The sequence below is a fragment of the Schistocerca cancellata genome, chromosome 4 (assembly GCF_023864275.1).
Source record: "Schistocerca cancellata isolate TAMUIC-IGC-003103 chromosome 4, iqSchCanc2.1, whole genome shotgun sequence".
Classification (NCBI taxonomy): domain Eukaryota; kingdom Metazoa; phylum Arthropoda; class Insecta; order Orthoptera; family Acrididae; genus Schistocerca; species Schistocerca cancellata.
In genome coordinates, this window is record NC_064629.1 from 82,895,768 (window position 1) to 82,916,119 (window position 20,352).

A 20,352-nucleotide genomic window follows, 5' to 3' on the forward strand; every position below is an offset into this window, starting at 1 on the left:
ATAATGAGAACATACAGTGTGCTGTTTGATAATAACTCTCATAAAATTATGTTCATACAGAGGGATACAATCCAGAGTCAAAATAAAATAATGAATGCATCTAATAAGTAAAATTCAATAAAAAAGTACCACAAGAAAGCTGAGGTACTACAATAACATGGCAGATGTGCAACCATAATGTATGTACTGCTTAGGGTTCGCATGGCATGAATAAAACAGATACATATCGCATAATTTTATCTCGTTGGTTAATGCGATGTTGGCTATGATAGAGTAACAGATGACTAGACCTAGAGTACAACAGAAATGTTAAGTGCTGTACATTAGAATTAACAAAGGTAATTTAACATTGAAAATAGTATACAGAAGTAATCATAATGGCTAAATAAGAGAGACAGCATGCTGCAAAGTATCATGGATGGTGACCCACAAAGTAGGAATTATCCATTGAAAAATATTTTGATGTAATGATAATATAATATGGTGCATGCAGTATTAAAAGATTATGTCATACAAAACATACACTTTGTCTCAAACCTTTTGGGTCAAATTGAAATGTGGTGACAGTGGATCCACAACCAATTACATTGAGATAGGTAACCGATGGCGTAAACGCATATTTATTGTGTTGTGGACATGCACAGCGTACACAGCATAACAACAGCGTAGCTTATAGCAGTTGTTGAAAGCAATGACTGCCAGTCACAGTGCATGTATTGCAATGTCTAATGCAGTTCTGCTGCACTTTTGCAAAGATCCTGGGTGTCTGTTGTACACTGGAACAGGCGGTGGGTGATAAACAGCATACACCCCTGACCACCAGACAGACGTACTATACACAACTTGGCGCAGAGCACGTATGTTATGTGACGATACTGCACACCTTTCTGCACAAGAGTTAAGGAAGTCAGATCCAAATGCACGTTTGATTTCTGCCAAGTATTAACTGAGTGAAAGCTGCTTATTCTTGGGAATAAGCTAATATTGTTAACAAGAAGTGACAGTTAGGAATATATATATTGAGAGGCCAATGTCAAAATACCCAGGCTCATGAACAGAGGTCGACAAGAGGTTCGTGAACTTACAGCACTTATTGCACGAACCACCCATTTCTGAGCCAAAAATATCCTTTTAGAATGGAAAGAGTTACCCCAAAATATAATACCATACGACATAAGTGAATGAAAATAAGCAAAGTAGACTAATTTTCATGTCGAACGATCACTCATTCCAGATACCGTTCGAATAGTAAAAATGGCAGCATTAAGTCTTTGAACAAGAATTGAACGTGGGCTTTGCAACAACAGTTTACTATCTATCAGAACACCTAGAAATTTTCTGTAGTACCGAACTTCATACAGTTTGTATTGTTCATGGATTAGGCCTAATTCACCTGTGGTGGTATTTTCAACAGCCAACAGCCTTGTCTGGAGTGAGGACAACCCCACGCCATCCACATTGGTTGCTACCAGCAACAATTCCCTGTCAACATATGGGTGGGCACTGTCCAAGATCACCTAATAGGACCTCATTTGCTGCCTGTCCATTTGACTGGTTCACATTACTTGGTGTTCCTGTGAGATGTGCTGCAACAGTTCTTGAAGACAGTACCCCTTATTGTCCACAAAAGGCTGTGGTTTCAACATGTTGGTGCTCCAGCCCACTTCAATATTAGTGTCCGTGAGCACTTGAACAACACATACCCTCATTGTTGGATTGGAAAGAGAGGTCCCATTCATGGCCAGCATAATCACTGGATTTCATACCCCTGGACTTTCTCCTGTGGGGTTATGTCAAGACATTGGTGTATGAAACCCCCTTAGAGATGGACAAAGACATACTTGCTAGGGCTGGCTGGGGTAGCCGAGCGGTTCTAGGTGCTACAGTCTGGAACCACGCGACCGCTACGGTCACAGGTTCGAATCCTGCCTCAGGCATGGATGTGTGTGATGTCCATAGGTTAGTTAGGTTTAAGTAGTTCTAAATTCTAGGGGACTGATGACCTCAGAAGTTAAGTCCCATAGTGCTCAGAGTCATTTGAACCATACTTGCTAGGGTCCAAGCTGCCTCTCTCTTTTTACGACAGACACCAGGGATCTCTGATAGAGTGCGGCAGAACTTAATGTGCCATTTCCATGCATGCATTGAGACTGGCGGTTGTCACATTCAACAGTTACTATGAGCTATGTTGTCATTATGCAGTGTACGCTGTGTATTCCCATAACACAATAAATATGCATTTCTGACCTTGGTTCTCTATCTCAGTTAATTGGTTGTGGACCCACTACCACATATTTCAATTCAACACAAAAGGTTTGAGACACCCTGTATAATAGAACTATTTTTAGAGGAAAACTACACAGTTGACCAATACAGAGAAAACAGATAGGATTAGATTTTATTGTTTGGTTTTGCTGCAAGCGGAGGATGACAAACAATTATATTATAGGAAACTGTAAAACAAACCCCAATGCAATACTTTCATGTATAGTCGTGTGTTTGAAAACATGTATTGGTGTGTCGTTACATTAATCTTCTATCACTGTATCAGTAAAATTGTAATTGGTTTATAACTATTAGACACAATTTTTGAAAATGCATACAGTGTGGCTAGCTATATGAGAGAAGTTGTAAGAAACTACACTTATTGGGCCAACTATGTTATATAAATGGAGTGATACTTTTTCACATCCTGAATAAGTTCGTATGAACAACAAAACATTATCTTATTTAGTAACTGTGACATTATTTGTCACATACTATTGGGAAGTTTTGTGTTACTGTTATCCTCATAAGACCAGCGACATATGCAACATGAGTGTCTTTTATTAGTACTAAAGTACAACATGCAATCGCATAAGAGTAACATCCTGTAGCATGCTAACTATTTGACGAAATTGGTATGACACTCTCTAGCTCAAGATCAAGATCCTGAGTTGATTTCCCAAAAGAGTACTAATGCTAAAGATGAAAATCCCGTACTAGAAGAAGCAATTGCACATCGTTACCATGTGTAAAACAGTGTAGACTTAACCTAAGTAAGAAGAAAATAACTATGAAGTGTGCAGCTTTCTGTGTATGCAGCCTATTGTATCCTTAATTCAGTTTATAATCTACTGGTTAGTGAAAATTGCCTGTATTTGTTGTGATAAGAGTGGTAGGGGAACTGTGATTACAAGAAACCTTGGTTCAGTGTAATGTTACAATGTAGCTCAAGGTCTAGGTCAATACACTCAAACTATGTGGTCCGTTAACCACCTAGCGACAAAATAAGACTAAACGCTTTCCAAAAACATCAAAATGGTGAGGCAAATAAACCCATCTCGTGATAGGCTTTGTCAGGGAAAGCACACAAAGCAGTACAGGCCACATAGCCTGAGATCTACTTCGGACCAACCCGAGGCCTTGGTCCTAAATAGAATCCCGGAAGATTAGTAATGGTAAAGCTGAAAATCCAGGAAAATGGAGAACATTGATTTCACACTTGGAGTAGCAACTGTGTGTCATTACCATAGTGTAGACTTACACTAAGTAAAAAGAAAATAAATACTGGTATAAATAACTTTTAAAAATGTATGACCCTTCCAGAATTCGAACATGTGACCTATTTATATGCAGTCAGGTGCACTATCCGTTGCACCACCGAACACCTGCTGGATGCTGTATTTCTGCTGAGTATCTTCTACAGACAAAATCAGCTCTAAGTTTTGCCAAGAATAGCTCAAGACTGATTGTCAACAATCTAGTTATAATATACAGACTCATTTGCAAAAGTTCTACAATTCTTTAGTTTTGAGCGAGTTTAATGATGGTCAGGGAGCAGAGAAAAGAATGTCCGTTGTTGCACATAACGCTGCTCTGAATTGGGGAGCATAAACACATCAACTTTCACAAGGCTTCCATTATCAGTGTTCAAAAAATTTGTTTCTGTTGTTACTTAAAAGTTTTAATTGTGTTTTCAGTCACTAAATAGGTAAACTGGTTTCAGAAAAAGTGTGTAAAAACCTTGTAACTTCGGCTAACACTCCTATAACGCACATATAGCTTTGTCTTTCTCCTAGTGTGTGACGTCAACAGAGCATCAGCCAATAACATTTCCATCATGTGACCAGATCTTGATTATTTAATGATTTTTAAGCTTCAGTTACATAAACATAACAGATATTTTGTGAGAATATTTACTGTAAATGTTGTTTAAATGTTATAATCAATTAGAATAGCAACAATCCAAACCAATTTTTAACGTAGGAAAATAGCCTATTCTAGCAATCTAGGAGGAATTCCTAATGTTTACTGTAGCATACCGAGCGAGGTGGCGCAGTGGTTAGCACACTGGACTCGCATTCGGGAGGACGACGGTTCAATCCCGCGTCCGGCCATCCAGATTTAGGTTTTCCGTGATTTCCCTAAATCGTTTCAGGCAAATGCCGGGATGGTTCCTTTGAAAGGGCACGGCCGATTTCCTTCCCCATCCTTCCCTAATCCGAGCTTGTGCTCCGTCTCTAATGACCTCGTTGTCGACAGGACGTTAAACGCCAATATCCTCCTCCCCTCCTCACTGTAGCATGGTTTGGGGTAAACTGTAACATTAACCCTTTTTGTTGAACTGGATGTTGAGTTGAATTACTGCTGTCTTCTTGTGAAGTTATTCAAATTATTATATACTCCTATAGTATGGCTAGGCACTATATTGTTGTTCCTGACATGATCAGTCGTCCAGCAGAAAGTGGGCTGTGATCCATAGCTCATTTATTACTCGCTATCGTATGATAATCCCAAATTTTTGTTTATTGCAATGACGAATGTGTGTATTCATTACACTGACTTCTTCATTCACTTTTACAAACACAGTTGTCTTAAGGACATACTAAAAGTACACAGTTGGTAAATTGTACTGGATGAAATAGTCTCTACAGGATTGACATTTACTTATATATTACCAATTACTCTAACTGCTCTCTCCTGCAGCCTGAATACCCCCCCCCCCCCCCCCCCCAAATCTAGACTGCCGGTTCCCTACCCCAAATTTCTATCACATATTGAGAACATGAGTGGATTAACCCACAGTAGATTTATTTTAGGGCCAGAGGAGTGGTTATATATGTAAGGCATTTTAATAAGCAAATGTTATAGCTAATCTTTTTACAGATGCTTATCCATTACAATACCCAGAAGTTTATGTTTATCAGATGTTTCACTTTTGGACAGTGATTCAATGTTTATGTTTTCTTGAGACTGGTCACAGTTTAACAATAATTTCATCACAACTGTCTTAACCACCCAACTAACTTGATTTCACCTAGACCTGTTATACAGGACCAGATAACTTCACTGCCACACTCAATTTCAACCTCAGTAGAGAAAATATCTTGGTCACCCTCAATGAACACTCCTCCTCCTGTTACGTATAATCTATCTTGTGAGATATGTTCCACATAATACACTCTGTTAATGCCATATATTGTAGCTGTTGTGCCAAGACCAAGAGAAAGGAAGTAAATGAGACTGAGATTTCTACAGATTATGAAAACACTTGTTGCTGCCAGGATTCAGCACAAAGGCTGACTGTGGTACGTGAGTTGCTGTTGAAGACAACTTTGTTCCAGAAGAAGGGAGGAGTAGTAGTGACACTGATATTTTTGAAAATATGGCACTCCAGGACTTTGTACACTGAGATTCTGACGTCCTCATTTCTCCACCTGAGACAGAGTGGAATGCTTCTGAAAGACACTGAGGTAGGGGCTGGAGGTGACAATGATGTTGACAGTGAAGAAGAAGAAGAAGAAGAAGAAGAAGAAGAAGAAGAAGTAGGAGGAGGAGGAGGAGGAGGTGGCGGCGGTGATCATTGCACCAAGTATCGTTGTTGCTGTCCAACGGATAAATTGATACTATCAGGAATTCCTTTTCCTCTTTTAACATAAATGGATAATGCTAACTGACAGCAACTAACTGGAGTGACAGCTTTTATGCTGGAAAGACAAAGCAAAGAAGTTGTCTTGATAAAAAGAAAGCCGGCCGCGGTGGTCTAGCGGTTCTAGGCGTGCAGTCCAGAACTGCGCGACTGCTATGGTCGCAGGTCCGAATCCTGCCTCGGGCATGGATGTGTGTGATGTCCTTAGGTTAGTTAGGTTTAAGTAGTTCTAAGTTCTAGGGGACTGATGACCGCAGATGTTAAGTCCCATAGTGCTCAGAGCCATTTGAACCATTTGATAAAAAGAAAGAAAGAAAGAAACAGATTTGTGTGTTCTATGAGAGGTGTAATAATTATATGGGTATTGCATTTAAATCTGTAGCACAAGATATTGGTAATTTTGTAATGAAATAGCATGTATATCACCGAAACATGCTTAAATGATGATTCGGGGTCACTTTTTCCATGTACTCTGGCAAAACCTCTGTCTAAGGAAAACCCATGTGTAAGGGAAAAAAATACATTTACATCTGTTTAGACACTCTGCAAGCTACCGTACGGTGTATGACAGAGGGTACCCTGTACCATAACAAGTAATTTCCTTCCCTGTTCCACTTCCAAATAGAGGGACGAAAATTGGCTGTCTATATGGTTCCCTATGAGCCCTGATTTCTCATATCTTATCTTTGTAGTCCATATGCGCAATATTTGTTGGCGGCAGTAGAATCATTTGGCAGTCTGCTTCAAATGCTGGTTCTCTAAATTTTCTCAATAGCGTTGCCCAAAACGAATGCCATGTTCACTTGCGGGATTATCATTTGACTTCCCGAAGCATCTCCATAACACTTCCATGTTATTCGAACCTACCAGTAACAAATCTAGCTGCCCACCTCTGAATTGCTTCACTGCCTTCAATCCGACATGGTAAGGATCCTAAACACTGGAGCAGTACTCAAGAATAGGTTGCACCAGCAGTCTATAAGCAGCCTCCTTTCACAAAAGACTGTGGCAAACAGGACACTAGTAAACTACATAATCAACAAACAACTGCAGATTGCTGCCCACACTGTTAGCCAAATCATTTATGTATATAGAGAACAGCAATGGTCCTATCACACTTACCCTTTGGCACGCCTGATGGTACCCCTGTCTCGGATGAACACTCACCATTGAGGACGACATACTGGGTTCTATTATTTAAGAAGTCTTCGAGCCACTCACATATCTGTTAATGAGCTCATACCTTCATAACAACCTGCAGTGAGGTACTGTGTCAAATGCTTTCTGGAAATGTAGAGATATGGAATCTGATTGTTGCCCTTCTTCAATAATTCTCAGTATATCGTGTGGAAAAAGGGAAACCTGAGTTTCAAATGAGCGGTGCTTTCTAAAACCATGCTGATTTGTGGACATAAGCTTCTTAGTCCCAAGAACATTTATTATATTGAAACTGAGGATATGTTCAAGGATTTTACAGTGAACAGAAGTTAGGGATATCAGTCTGTAATTTTGCTGCTCTGTTCTTTTAACTTTCTTATATACTGGAGTCGCCTGCACTTTTTTTCAGTCCCTCGAGACTTCTGCTGGGCGAGAGATTCATGCTAAATGGAAGCTAAGCAAGGAGCCATTGTTCTTAGGGTAACTTTCAAAAAAATGAACTGGGATTCCATCCGTACTTGATGATTTATTTGTTTTCAGATCTTGCAGTTGTTACTCTACACCAGGGATGCTTATTTCTATGTCGTCCCTATGGGAATCTGCCCGATGGTCAAATGATGGTATGTTTGTATGGTTCTGCTGTGTAAATGATTTCTAGAATGTGAAATGTAAAAGGTTTCACTTTTGTTTTGCTATCTTCAACTGCTCCACTAGACTGGTCAACAGTGGACTGAATGAAGCCCTTAGACTTGCATAGCGATTTTAGGTATGACCAGAATTTTCTTGGGGTTTCTGCCAGATCTTTTGCTAAGGTGTGACATTGGTAGTTGTATGCTTCGCGCACAGATCTTTTAACAGAAGCACGAATGTCTACTAACGTTTGTTAGTCATCATTTGTGCATCCCTGTTTGAACCTAGAGTGCAGCAGTCTCTGTTTACCTAGAGTGCAAGCCTCTGTTTTCTCAGCATCCCCCGAATTTCGTTATTGTACTGTGGTGGGTCTTTTACATCCTTTATCCAATTACTAGGGACATAACTCTCCAGACCACAATTTAAAATCTGCTTAAACTTTGCCTATAATTCCTCTGCATCCATCTTACTGGAACTAAGTAAATGGAATGAAATGAAATGATCATATGGCATTGTTGGCCGGGAGGCCCCATGCGGGGCAGTTCAGCCGCTGTATCACAAGTTCTTTTTAGTTGATGCCACATCGGCGACTTGCTGTCGTCAATGATGATGAAATGGTGATGCCAATTCACTGTCTAAATAAGATATTAATAACTGATTATCTACCCTATCTAGCAGAAACACTCTTCTAACCTTCTTGACTGATTTACTAACTTTTATAATCATAGTTCCTATAATGACATCACGATCACTAATCCCCATTTATATACTGACATTGTCAATAAGGTCTGGCCTATTTGGGGCTAGAATGTCTAAGATACTTCCATTGTGTGTGGGCTTCAGAGCTAGCTGCTTAAGATAATTTTCAGAAAACATGTTCAAAAGTATTTAACATGACTGGAATCCATAGGCATCCCAGTCCCAGTCTATACTTGGCAGCTTAAAGTTGTCTCCAACTAGTATTGCATGATCTGGATATTTATGTGCTATTTAGATATTTATGCACTTTTGACTCTAGCCTTTCTTTGAATGACTCTAGAACTGTCACAGTGGAATCGGGTGGCTAGTAAAAACATCTAACAATTAACTGAGTTTCACCTACACCTTTTATACATGACCAGATGTATGGTTCTGCTGTCACACTCTTCTTGACTTCAATAGAGACAATATTTTTGTCAGCTGCAATGAAAATTCTCCTCCTATGGCCTCTAATCTGTCTTTTCCGCTATACATTCCATGACTCCCTAAATATCTTAGAGCTTTCCAATTTGGAGGTTCATTAAAGAGGTTTTTTACTTTCTGTCTTCAATTTTCCTTCATTTGTGAATTTCTGGATGGATTTTAAGTTTATGTGTGTACTCTGGTTTCTTTATTGTTTTTATCATTGTACATGCCCAATTATAATTGGTTAAATATTTCTTAGAAATCGCCTCACTTTTCAGTAGTATCATTTGATTTGTATGTATCTGCTGACAGTCGATGTGTGAAAAGTATTCCGTAAGTTTATTATCGTCTTTTTCTTTTAGAAGTGATTAATTCACTATGCGGTACTATTTTGTGGTCTGTATTAATCTCTGTGGATCGAGCTTTATGGTCGGAGAGAGAGAGAGAGAGAGAGAGAGAGAGAGAGAGAGAGAGAGAGGGGGGGGGGGGGGGGGAGTTAGTTTCAGATAATGAACACTATTAATTCTTCTGTATTTACCGAATAAGGTGGTGCAGTGGTTAGCGTACTGGACTCACATTTGGGAGGACGATGCTTCAAACCCCTGCCCGGCCATCCTGATAGAGGTTTTCCGCGATTTACCTAAATCGCTTCATGCAAATGGCAGGATGGTTCCTTTGAAAGGGCATAGCTGATTTTCCTCTCCATCCTTCCCTAATCCAAACTTGTACACCATCTCTAATGACCTCATTGTCGACAGGATGTTAAACACTAATCTCCTCCTCCTTCCCTATTTAAATTCATAACAATGTAGTCAGTGGAAGTCTTTGAGTCAGATGTTAGTCTGGTTGCCAGTGAACTTATATGGATATCACTGTAGCACTGTAAAAAGTCAGGATACCTAAGGTAATTTACATTATAGCTTAGAGAGTGTGTTCACATCCTGCCCCCTTCACAGATGAGTTGTTGTAAATGACAAGAATTCATACATTGCTGTTTGGTGATGTACACAGGCCAACAATTATTAAAGTGTTTTTGCCTAGCTTTATTTTAAGTATTGCTGATTAAAATGCCATCTCCATAGTAAACGGCCATCTTTGCAGTAAGTTGATCAACACAACCAATTTTTTCGCACTAAACATTATTTCAAATGTAAATACCTACTCTACCACCCTTGTGTATTTATCTACAATACACACTCACAATTTTAAAAATTTTTTAACTTAAAACTAAGATTCTTCAATTTCGCCCACAAGTTCATTCTTAATATAGAAGTGTGCTGTACCCTCTCCTAGAAATTCATTGACTGATTTTGTTTTATTAGTAATGTATTGAATATTCTGGTACATTATTTTGCATTTTTTTCTTCTTTGGTATGGCCAGTGGATATTTTGGCTTCTTGTGTGTATGCTGAAGGCCTTTTTTTACTCTAAAAAGAGACTTAAAGCTCAGTGGCAAATAAGTTGTTTTCATAGATTAGCCTGTAATTATTTTGCATAATTTTTCATACTAAAATGCATAGCCTAATAGTTAAGATGTAATCTGCGTGTAGTGTGAAAGCTTTAATCTGAATTACCTATGTCTAGAATTAAACAGTTTTCATAACCAGGGCATAGTAATTTAATTCTTGTATCTGTTTTTCTAATATATCTGTTATCAGACAAGTTGCATTCCAGATCAAAAGTGATATGGAATGGTAGCAACAATAGTGTTTTATAGAAAATTTTTCAAACTTTCAGTACAGATGCCAGCTTTTACCATGTACCATATCATTTGCATCTGTTACACTTGACAATAAACTCACCGTCTGTGCGACATTATACCTTCCAGATCTACATTTCATGCAATGTTTTTTGTTCCCAGTCCTGGCTTCATCACACTCTTGAATTGTATGTTATTGTTTGTATTGTGTAGGTATTAGTTAAATTTCATGTGGGGTTATCAGCAAGCAAAAGTATGTTGCACTTCAGTCTTGATTTTTGAGTGTACTGGTTACTTTCACACATTTATGCATGATTTATCAATGTTGGTAATTGACTATTCTCCAATCTATTCTACAAATTTACTGCCCTTTGTCAGTGGAGATTGATTGCTATTGTACTCTTCTTTTGTATTAGGAGACTAATTTGTTTTTCTATACACAAGCTGTTTACAAAGTTCATCACCCTTCTTGTTTTCTATCCACAAACTGTTTATAAAGTTCATCATCCATCTTGCACTCAGAATTGGTACAACTTGTTGACAATACACTGTACCTGTTTTTATCCACAAACATTTTTTCATTTGCATAGTTTGAAAACTGTTTGGCACTTCCTTTCTGCTTTTGATAACTCTTTTGCCTTCCATTTTGAAATGAGCTTTTTTTATTATTTAGAACATGACCTTTCTTCTGTAACTCAGAATTTTCATTTTTTATATACCGAATATCGTGCCTTAGAACATCCATAATTATCTGTAAATTTAAAACATGTTTGTTTAGCTTCACAATTTCGCTGTTTCAGTTTCTACGAAGTTGGTTTTTCACAGCAGGACTGTAACTTATTTCCATTTTATTACTATGCACAACTGCATTACATGTCATCTTGGCTCGATGCTCAATATTTACAGCAAAGCCGATAGGAGGAACGTGAGCTCTTGGCTACAGAGCATATGTGGGCAAGTCTAAACCGACTTACAAGGAGACGGCAGTACATTTCTAATAGATTTGTGTGCTTATTGTGTATTTCACCACAGTTTTTTGAATTAATGATTTTAAGATTTCTGTGGTTTCAGTGTTGTCTCTGTGAATATAATCCCTAAAAAAGAATCACCAGAAAAATTATATTTATCTTGCTTTTCAGGATAAAGGAATGCAGACCTATAGTGACATCTTGCTGAGACTTAAGATGATGAGCACAATTTTTGCAACTCTAGACACCAGTGCTGTGAGAGGAGGAGCTCTAAAGTCTGATGATCCTCAGCCTGTTCTTCTCATTTTGGAGAAAGTTTTTCCAGTTTTGGAAACTATAACATGTAAATGGTGTACTGATGAAGAAATTATGAAGGTGAAGTATAATATATGTGTAATTGTGTGTGTGTTTTTACTTTAGGTAATTAGCTAATTTTAACTTTCTTATTAACTTTATTGGATTGTTTTAGTATTACATGATTATCATTGAGACCTTCAAGCTTTGCTTCTAACATTTTCGAACCATCGACCGTGTAGATTGTAGCAGAATTTTAGTGACAATCAACATTTACTTTTACTTTCTGGGTGTAAGATTCTGTTCTTCAAAAGTGAGGAAAAGTGACTGCTGATGAAAGTTAGCCAAATATCACATGCCTTCTCAAAATATCAAGAAATTTTACAGTTGCAGTTTCAGTTGAAGGAAACAATAAATGAAATAGGGTAGAACACCTCTGAAAAAATTTTCAAAGGAGAGTTAATGTTTCACTTTTTAAGGTGCTAGTACCATATAAATTCCTGGTGAAAATATCAAGTTTATTCTTGAGATTTTTTTTATGTTTACAGTCTTAGTTTCCTGTGGTGGAGCAAGTATTTTTTATACCTGTGATGTATCACTTACTTTTGGCGATCCATCTTATTGATAGGGGTAAGATTGAAAGGTCTAATAGGTGTCAGAACTGGATTGTACACCCAGGTCGTCTTGTTTCAAGTTACTTTCTATAGAAATTTCCTTAGCTAATGCTGACAAAGGCAAACAGTACACATCACAGTGAAGACTGAAATAATAATTCATTTCTATACTGTGGTGTCATACATATTACATCTGAGGAGTAAAATGGATTTGACGGATGAGATTGGTTGTCAAGATATGTGTCTTCCTCATGATCAGATTGAGTCAATGTACTCTAATGAAGAGCTGTTGTTAAATTAAGTTGTTCAGAGGATGATATGAAAACAAAAATTGGTGATATTCTCAAATGCAACAATCAGCTGTAAAGCCCTGAAAATATCTGGAGAGCCAGTTGAACCAATCTGACATTTCTATTTTAGTAGTTTTTTTCCTCTTCAGTAAGAGCCTGACTGGTTCACGAGGAATGAGATTTATTAGTCTCTTGACTTTTACTGTTAGACAATTAGAATGGTCAGAAGTTTTGCTGTAATAGAAAGAGGGAAGAATTACTTTCAGTACAATTACTCTGTGAGTCATAACAGATGTGGGAATGGTTTTGCTAGTACTAAAGTGCAACCTGCTGCAAATCTCTGCTTGCATTGACACAAGAAGTGTGTAAATTTCATTCACACCTTTGGTTTCTCCCAGCACTGTCTGATGGGACAAAATTTTGCTCATACACAGATTTTCTCAAAGTCTTCTATTTTGCAGCCATATAGGTCTAAACCTGAAGCTTTGCAACCTCAGTAATGTTGATACTGAGGCTACGAATTGTTTGAGTTGAACCATATTCAGGAATTCTGTAGTGTACTCCTCGATAGGTTAGGAATGTGGTACATCTGGGATACAGACGCCAGGGTAGTAAAGAATGTAAAGCATGCAGAGATGAGTTTGAAATTAGCTTTTAGTACCTGGAACAAGGGAGAAATGATAGTCTATGTGCCTTTTATATGAGCCATAATTTCTCTGATCTTGTTTTCACAGTCCTTACGCAAAACGTATGTTGGCGACAGTAGACTCATTCTGTAATCAGCTTCAAATGCGAGTTCTTTAAATTTCCTCAGTAGTGTTTCATGAAAAGAACACTATCTTCCCTCCAGGATTTGCATTTGAGTTCACAAAGCTTTCCCATTGAACCTACTGATAACAAATCTAGCAGTATGCCTCCGAATTTCTTTGATGTCTTCCTTTAATTTGACCTGATGGGGATCCAGACACTTGAGCAGAACTTACAGAAATGGGTTGCACAGGTGTTCTGTATGCAGTCTCCTTTACACTTTCCCAAAATTCTCCCAGTAAACTGGAACACACATCATCAAGAACAACATAGCGGATTCTATTCCGTAAGAAGTCTTTGAGCCACCTGAGAACCTATTCCATGTATTTGGACCTCCGTTATCTGTCTGCAGTGGGGCACCAGGTCACACACTTTCCAGAAATCTAGCAGTACTGAATCTGCCAGTTGCCCTTCATCCATGGTTTAGCTGGATATTGTATTAAAAGGGCAAGATGAGTTTTGCATGAATGATGCTTTCTAAATCCTTGCTGATTTGTGGACAGAAGCTTCTTTGTCTCAAGGAAATTTATTATATTCGAACTTAGAATATGTTCAAGAATTTTGCAACAAACCAATATTAAGAATATTGGTGTGTATTTTTGTGGGTCCGTTCTTTTATCCTTGTTAAATAAAGGAGTCACCTGCCCTTTCTCCAGTCACTTTGGACTCTGTACTGGGTGATAGATTCATGGTAAACGGAAACTAAGTAAGCGGCCTATGGCACACAGTACTCTTTGTAAAGTCAAATCAGGATTCCAACTGGATCTGGTGACTTAATTGTTTTCAACTCCTTCAGTTTCTCTCAATGATAGGTCTATCCAGTGGTTGAATGACACTATGTTTGTACAATCCTCCTCCATGAATGATTTCTTAAATGCGAAACTGAAAACTTAAGCTTTGCTTTGGCTGTGTTCTGTTGCCACACCAGACTGATTGATGAGTGACTGGATAGAAGCCTTTGACCCGCTGTGTGATTTTATGCATGGCCAAAATGTTCTCCAGTTTTCAGCGAGATCTTTCTTAGGGTAAGATGGCGCAAGCTGTTATATGCTTTGAGCAGTGATCTTTTTATAGACGTACAAATTTCTACTAACTTATGCCTGTTAACATTTCCACGTTCTTTTTTTTGACCTGAGAATGCAACAGTCTCTGTTTTCTTAGCATTTTTCGCATTTTGTTATTAAACCATGATGGTTTTTTTTTCCATCCTTAATCCATTTACTGGGCACATCCTTTTCAGAGTGTGATTACAGCCAGTTTAAACTTTGTCCATAATTCCTCTATATCCATTATATTGAAGCTAAATAGTGTCCATTCATTGTCTATGTGGGATACTAACAACTGTTTATATACTCTTTAAAGCATAAATACTCTTCTAGCCTTCTTAATGAATTTATTAACCATGACTACCATGATATTGTGATTGTTGATGCTTGTCTCTATACCGCTACTGTTGATAAGGTCAGGCCTGTTTGTAGCTAATAGATTAAAGTATTTCCACTGGACGTGGGCTGTAGAACTAACTGTTCAAGATGGTATGTTGTAGTGAGTGAACAGTTGGTAACCAGACACTTCTTAATGGTGCTAACATATAAGTAAATTGCATTTTGGGGATGGCATGTTCTTCCCATTGTACTTTTGTTGCATATTGATGGTTCTGTTATTGTTATATGTACATATAAATAGTACATTTGCACCTTTCATATTGAAATGTTATTAATGATTTCATCTGAAAGACAAATCTTGGTTGTGGTGACAAAATAATGTAAATTATTGTACTCACATTGGATGGAGGACCCTTAATTCATTTCCTGCTTTTGCTGCTTACAGGAATTTCTGTGTTGTTGTTGTTAATTATGAGGTCCATCTTAGGTTGAAAGATGGCAGTTTGGTTGCGAGCTGGTAACCCAGTGAATGTAAAATCTTGGTTTAGCTTGCAGACTGATCTGTGGTGTAGCTGGAGGTATATGTTAGCTTGGAAGCTGATTGATTCACTTTCCATTATTATCTGTGTATTTGCATCTAGAGTCCTGCAGAGCATAAATGCTGTGATGTGGCAAAAGCAGAAAATGAAAACTCAGCATTAAATAATTTATTACATGCACATGTAAGTTTGTCTCAGCAAATGAAGTGTTTTTCTGTGAAAATTCAGTTTGATTGCCATCCAGAACCTAGCCTGTTCAAGTTGTTTTTAGATTAAATATTTAATATTTCTGCCACAATCAAAATGAAAACATATTGTTACATCATTGCCTATACAAATCAGCTGTTCTGCCATCATAACTTCCTAGTATCACTCATTACAGGAGTTACCAACATATACACTACTGGAAATGGAAAAAAGAACACATTGACACCGGTGTGTGAGACCCACCATACTTGCTCCGGACACTGCGAGAAGGCTTACAAGCAATGATCACACGCACGGCACAGCGGACACACCAGGAACCGCGGTGTTGGCCGTCGAATGGCGCTAGCTGCGCAGCATTTGTGCACCGCCGCCGTCAGTGTCAGCCAGTTTGCCGTGGCATACAGAGCTCCATCGCAGTCTTTAACACTGGTAGCATGCCGCGACAGCATGGACGTGAACCGTATGTGCAGTTGACGGACTTTGAGCGAGGGCGTATAGTGGGCATGCGGGAGGCCAGGTGGACGTACCGCCGAATTGCTCAACACGTGGGGCGTGAGGTCTCCACAGTACATCGATGTTGTCGCCAGTGGTCGGCGGAAGGTGCACATGCCCGTCAACCTGGGACCGGACCGCAGCGACGCACGGATGCACGCCAAGACCATAGGATCCTACGCAGTGCCGTAGGGGACCGCACCGCCACTTCCCAGCAAATTAGGGACAGTGTTGCTCCTGGGGTATCGGCGAGGACCATTCGCAACCGTCTCCATGAAGCTGGGCTACGGTCCCGCACACCGTTAGGCCGTCTTCCGCTCACGCCCCAACATCGTGCAGCCCGCCTCCAGTGGTGTCGCGACAGGCGTGAATGGAGGGACGAATGGAGACGTGTCGTCTTCAGCGATGAGAGTCGCTTCTGCCTTGGTGCCAATGATGGTCGTATGCGTGTTTGGCGCCGTGCAGGTGAGCGCCACAATCAGGACTGCATACGACTGAGGCACACAGGGCCAACACCCGGCATCATGGTGTGGGGAGCGATCTCCTACACTGGCCGTACACCACTGGTGATCGTCGAGGGGACACTGAATAGTGCACGGTACATCCAAACCGTCATCGAACCCATCGTTCTAGCATTCCTAGACCGGCAAGGGAACTTGCTGTTCCAACAGGCATGTATCCCGTGCCACCCAACGTGCTCTAGAAGGTGTAAGTCAACTACCCTGGCCAGCAAGATCTCCGGATCTGTCCCCCATTGAGCATGTTTGGGACTGGATGAAGCGTCGTCTCACGCGGTCTGCACGTCCAGCACGAACGCTGGTCCAACTGAGGCGCCAGGTGGAAATGGCATGGCAAGCCGTTCCACAGGACTACATCCAGCATCTCTACGATCGTCTCCATGGGAGAATAGCAGCCTGCATTGCTGCGAAAGGTGGATATACACTGTACTAGTGCCGACATTGTGCATGCTCTGTTGCCTGTGTCTATGTGCCTGTGGTTCTGTCGGTGTGATCATGTGATGTATCTGACCCCAGGAATGTGTCAATAAAGTTTCCCCTTCCTGGGACAATGAATTCACGGTTTTCTTATTTCAATTTCCAGGAGTGTAGTTTGAGTTTAAAATATCAGTGGCCTCTTATAAAACTGTACCATCATTTCACTGAGAGTAATGTATATTTCAGAACAATTCTAAACAGAACAAAATACTGGAATTATGTGCTGTTGATTAGTTACAGGAGACTTTTAATATGCAGTCAGAATATCTGGGAGAAGGTACTCGTCCCTTTAATAGAATAAATTAATAGTGTTAACTGCATTTCTTCATTTTTAATTCTGGAATAGTCATTACAATTACTGAAGACAACCAATTTCTGGAAATTGGAAATATTAAATGCTATTGCCAAGTATTGGTTGGCTAAAGTAATTAAACATAGAAGTTTTGTATCTGAAGGAATGACTGTACGTTACTTCCCATGACTCACTTTTTCATAAAGCTGTGACGGGGATTTTTTTTAACTTATACCAAGAAAAAAAAGCAGCACTCCGTCTTCAGGTCACAAGTGGCCCATCGGGACCATCCGACTGCCGTGTCGTCCTCAGTTGAGGATGTGGATGCGGATGGGAGGGGCGTGTGGTCAGCACACTGCACTCCTGGTCGTTATGATGGTTTTCTTTGACTGAAGCCGCTACTATACGATTGAGTAGCTCCTCAATTGGCATCACAAGGTTGAGTGCACCCTGAAAAATGGCAACAGCGCATGGCAGCTGGATGGTCACCCATCCAAGTGCCCGGCAAGCCCGATTTTGCTTAACTTCAGTGATCTCATGGGAACCGGTGTCTCCACTGTGGCAAGGTCGTTGCCTATACCAAGAAAGGTGACAAAGTATTTATCACACTGAAATTACATTGGGGATTGTCATGTTTTATGTGGTTTGGACAACGTATTTTCTGTACTGCAATAAATGGTACAGAATGATGTATGGTGATAGGATCCACACAGTCAGTTTCATTGCATTTTGAGGAACAAGTTCTGAGCTCTGTAGCACATTGCCCATCTCGTTTTCTTTTGGTGCATTGGTGATACTTTCTGCATATGTCTGGCCTCATGGTGAGATGGCTATTGGAAGATCACATGAATGATGTTTGTCCCAAGATTAAATTTGCCACCAAGCTTTTTGGCACTACAGCCCTTGTAGGGCTTGGCCTCCCAGACAACCTCCACCCACTTCTCTCTGCTGGCTGCCTTGGCTCTCCATCTTCTCACTTCCATCCTTCTCAAGTCCTCTTCCACTTTGTCTAGCCATCTGGTCCTTGGTCTGCCCCTTATACAATGTCCACTGGGTTTTCCTTTGAAAACTTTGTTGACTGTGCTGTTCTCCACCATTTTTTCTACATGTCCCAACCAATGTAGTCTGTTAGTCTTTATTTCAGTTACGATATCTGGTTTGTTGCACAACTCTCTGATTCCATATTATTTCTGATTTTCCAAAAATCCCTATCATTCACTGCCCCATAGATTTTCCCAAGTATCTTCCTTTCCCATTTCAGCATCAACTCCTCATTGTTTTACGTCGTAGTCCAGGTCTCTGAACCATACATCACCACAGGTCTAACTACTGTACGATACACCATCAGCTTCAGATTCCTACTAAGGCTCCTTGCTTTAAATACTTTAACCAGTGGAAAGTAGCTCCTGTTACCAGCTGCAATCCTTGCATGTATTTCTTCTCTCACATCATTATTCTCAGTTACCAGTTACCCAAGATATTTAAAGCTCTCACAGCGTTCGTATTCTTTTCTGTCGTGCCTCTTTCTCCTTCACTATATCTTTTCCTAGATGTTAATGTATACTTGGTCTTTGATTGATTAATGGTCAGCCCCATCTCCGCACCATATCTTTCTACTTTTTCAAGCTTTTCTTCCAGGTCCTGTTTCCTCCTGGATAACAAATCAATATCATCTGCATATGCAATCTCCTGAGTCACTCTATTAAACAGTGTTCCGCCAGAGTTGTTGCATTGTATCTTTCACATTAAACTCTCCAAGGCAACATTAAACAGAATAGTGGAGAACACATCACCCTGCCACAGACCTTGGTTAGCTTCAGATGCCTTTGATAAGTGCCCTCGATCTTTACTTTGCATACTGTTCTTCTCAAAGTAATTTGAACCAATCTTATCAGTTTGTTAGGGACTCCTGCCTCTTGCATTGCGTTCCAAAGTTGATCCCTTTTGATACTATCACAAGCTTGTTTGAAGTCAATGAACAGCTGGTGGACATCGATGTTGTACTCGTAACATTTTTCAAGGATCTTTCTGATAGTGAAAATCTGATCTTTAGTGGATCTATTAATTCTGAAACCACACTGGTAGTCTCCTAGATACTCTTCTGCATGTGTTCTTAACTGCCCAGCCATGATTTTTCCTAATACTTTATATACTACACAGAGTAGTGCAATTCCTCCATAATTCCCGCAGTCAGCTTTCTTATGTATAGGGCAGAGTATTGCTGTACTCCACTGTTTCGGCATATTTTCTTTCCTTCATATTTCCACTATAATCTCATGCAAAACACTAGTTTTTCTTCACCATATTTTATCATTTCCACTATAATATTGTCTCCTCCCAGAGCTTTATTGTTTTTAGGAGTCTTGATACTAACTTTAACTTCTTCCAGTGTGGGTTCTGCTACTGATCCCTGGTGCTCTTCATCTCTGTTTACTTCCTGCTCCACCTCTTCTTCCATATACTTGCATCTACCCCACCTTCATTTTCCGATTCTGTATTCAGTATTTCACTAAAATACTCCTCCCATATGTCTAAAATCTGCTCTTTTCCTCCAATCAGATTTCCCTCCTTATCTTTACAGTAAACTGGTGTGGGTTGGAATCCTTTCCTTATATCTTTAACCCTCATATAGAATTTCCTTGTTTCTTGAGCAGTATTTCTCTTTCCTAACTTATCTATCCACTGTTTTTCAAATTCTCTCTTTTTCCTCCTACATTCCTTATCTGCTTCCCTTCTCTTCTCCTGGTATTCATCTGCAGTACCTCTAGTTCTCCTCTGCAGCATTCTTTTTCTTGCCTCATTTCTTTCTTATATATTCCTCCTACAGTCTTCATCAAACCAGCTCTGGATTCTCGATTGCTTCTTTCTGCCCAGTACAGTTTCAGCTGTCTTTGTATTATTCCTTTA

The 20,352-nt window shown here is 39.6% G+C and overlaps 1 protein-coding gene across 1 annotated transcript in view; it reads left to right on the plus strand.

The window, feature by feature from the left end:
• The window catches only part of LOC126183871 (importin-13), a 190,990-nt gene that overhangs the window by 113,229 nt on the left and 57,409 nt on the right, over positions 1 to 20,352 (plus strand). Inside the window, exon 12 of the mRNA XM_049926165.1 lies at positions 11,702 to 11,905. Within this exon, the coding sequence (XP_049782122.1) occupies positions 11,702 to 11,905 (204 nt within the window). The remainder of the gene's footprint in view (positions 1 to 11,701; positions 11,906 to 20,352) is intronic.